Source organism: Triticum aestivum, chromosome 3A (assembly GCF_018294505.1).
Source record: "Triticum aestivum cultivar Chinese Spring chromosome 3A, IWGSC CS RefSeq v2.1, whole genome shotgun sequence".
NCBI lineage: Eukaryota > Viridiplantae > Streptophyta > Magnoliopsida > Poales > Poaceae > Triticum > Triticum aestivum.
The window spans coordinates 696,347,609-696,350,431 of record NC_057800.1 but is presented as its reverse complement, the minus strand read 5'-3'; the positions used below and the strand labels follow the sequence as shown (position 1 = coordinate 696,350,431).

The 2,823-nt window shown below is 53.1% G+C and overlaps 1 protein-coding gene across 1 annotated transcript; it reads left to right on the top strand.

Annotated features, from left to right (window-relative positions):
• Positions 1–949: 949 nt before the first annotated feature.
• On the top strand, positions 950–2,290 carry LOC123059202 (E3 ubiquitin-protein ligase ATL6-like). The gene has a single exon (XM_044481822.1). It carries the CDS (start codon positions 1,007–1,009, stop codon positions 2,060–2,062), a length of 1,056 nt encoding a protein of 351 aa, XP_044337757.1. The 5' UTR covers positions 950–1,006; the 3' UTR covers positions 2,063–2,290.
• Positions 2,291–2,823: the final 533 nt, after the last annotated feature.

The following is a 2,823-nucleotide window of genomic DNA, read 5'->3' as shown; positions in this document are numbered from 1 at the left end:
GGGGGCGACGGAACCAATTGCCTTTAATACTATATAATATATTTTATTTTGTGAGAAATAGTATGTATTCCCTCCGTCCGGAAATATTTTTTAGAGAAATGATCTATTTCTCCGACAAGTATTTTCAAACGGAGGGAGTAATATAAACACTTTTAGAGATTTCAATACGGATTACATATGGATGCATATAGACATATTTTAGAGCGTAGATTCATTAATTTTACTTCGTATATAGTCCATATTGGAATGTCTAGAAGGTCTTATATTTAGGAACAGAGGGAGTGGTATATAGTAGAGAAAACGTATGAGTATGGTGAATCCAAATAATTGGAGTCATCCAACTATGTATATCCAACGTCTCACGCTGCTCCAATCACATCATAGATAATTGGGATGAGTTGGAAAAACATTAATTACACCGATCATAATTTGGAAACGACATTAATTTCATTAAAGACAATGAATTTTGGAATCAAACATTAATTATGAGTAATCTTGGAATCGAACATTAATTATGAGTAATCTTGGAATCGAACATTAATTATGAGTAATCTTGGAAATAATATTAATGTCAAATTAGACATGTTGCACATAGACGATTGAGTCGTGCTATGCACACGATAAATGATGGACGATGCATAGACGATGGTAATATCTGGCCGTACATACGTATAACTGAACAGGGCGCCGGCCGCTGGATTGATTTATCGTGCATAGATCGTCCCTTTATGTCGTGCATGGAGCAGTTTCGTAGCCGGGGAAAGGATAGTCGTTGGAGATGCTCCTACTAGCATTCAGCATCGAAATTTCATGCCGGTGGAAATTGCAAAGTGCATGAATCTTAACGGAAAATCTTATTATTGTTATTAGGTGTTAAATTAACTGATGAAAATCTGGACAGTATATGTATGGAGTTTACTGACTCCTCCCCGAGACTCAGACCCACCCAACACGGCCAGGCCCAGCTCCTCCACCAGAACCAACCAACCCTAGCCGCCGCGGCGCAATGGCCGCCTCCGGCAAGCGTTCCTTGGCCGCCGTCGCTCTCGCGGCGATCGCTTCCTGCGCGGCCGCGCAGACGCCAGGAGGCCCGCCGGGATCGCACAACAACTCGATGAGCTTCTCCGACGTCATGGCCATCTTGTTCTTCATGGCCTTCTTCTTCCCCGTCTTCGTCGTCCTCCTCGCGTTCGCCTGCCTCCGCCTGTTCCGGCCGCCGGACGAGCCCCCGGCCGGCGACGACTCGTCGTCGGAGGGGTCGCTCCACAAGGAGGGCCTGAACGCCGCGGAGATCGCGGCGCTGCCGCTGGTGTCCTATCGGGACGTCAGGCAGCACCGGATCGGCGCCAGCGGGGTTGACCCGCTGGAGTGCGCGGTCTGCCTCATGGAGTTCGGCGACGACGACTGCCTCCGCCTCCTGCCGGCGTGCCCGCACGCGTTCCACCCGGAGTGCATCGGCCTCTGGCTCGCGAAGCACGTCACGTGCCCGCTCTGCCGCGCCAGCGTCCTCGACCCGCCGGTCCTCGACCCCGAGGAGCTGATGCAGCCTCCCTCGCCGGAGGAGACGCCGGCACCGCACGAATCGCCGCGCCGGCTCGCGGATCACGATCACGACACGGTGCCGGTGGTGGTGCTAATCGAAGACCCCGGCTGCAACGAGGAGGAGGACGAGAGGACAAGGATCCTTGCGAGGAGGATGCGGTGCGAGGCCGCCGGGCGTCAGGCGCTGCCGCGGTCGAACTCGACGGGGCACGAGCGTGCCGGCGGGACGGAGCACTTCGCGCTGCGGCTGCCGGAGCACGTCCGTCTCGAGATCCTGATGTCGCACAGGCTGAGGCACGTGACGAGCGCGGTCGCGTCCGTGCGCGTGAGGGAAGGGAGCGCCCATGACCCAAGCGCCGGCGGCAATTCGGTGAGGAGCGCCGTGGCGAGGCTGCTCTCCCTTTTCGCGCCCGGGGATGGGCGGAGGGGAGACGACGAGGAGAAGTCCGGGGGCTCGTCTCGCCGGCGGCGCGATGACTCTGCCCGGGGAGCAGGAGAAGACAAGCTGAGAAACGATTGATGAATCGGGAGAAAAGGAGAGCGGAACCTTGACGGCTGCGATGATTAGCTAGTTGTGTTTGTGTGGTTGTGAGTTGTGATCGGGACGGCATCAATCAATCAGTTTTGCTAGAACTCATCTAGCTGAGTTCTAGTTATGTCTCATTCACCTTTTATAGCCATTAGATGTGATGCTATAAGATGTGTGTGTGCTGATGTCGGTTGTATCTGTTTTTGTTTTCCAGGTGAATGAAACCAAATTATATCTCAGCTAGATGAGTTCTAGGCACTCCCTCAATCAATTTCTCCTTGGGATTTTGAAGAACAAAAATGTTAGGGAATGGCTAGATGTGAGTCGCTTGAAAAACGAATTTGGGTCAGTTGATTTAGTTTCAGCCGTTGGATGGAAAATAGGCGGTGCAGATTGCTTCTTCAACCTCCAGACCTCCTTTTTGTCCCAAGAGCCAAACGTGCCACCGGCCGAACTGTCGACCACCACTACCCGTGGCCGGCGGCGCTCCCGCGCAGCCTCGCCGCCCCACCCTCTCCTCAACCTCCTCCCACCGCCATGCCGTCTCCCCCCGGCCATCTCTCTAGCCCCAGCGATGACTGGTTTTTTCTCTGGCAAACTTGCACCATCTCTTTCAGGAATTTGCCTGGAGCGTTTTAGATCTTACCGGCCTAAACTACGGGATTATCCTGCTGATTCCGAAGGTGCCGGGAGCATATGATATTCGGCAGTTTCGGCCAATCACTGCCATTAATGTGATCTTCTGGATACTG

Excerpts from the sequence above, each read along its gene's own strand:
- LOC123059202 (XM_044481822.1), top strand. The coding sequence starts at position 1,007 with ATGGCCGCCTCCGGCAAGCGTTCCTTGGCCGCCGTCGCTCTCGCGGCG.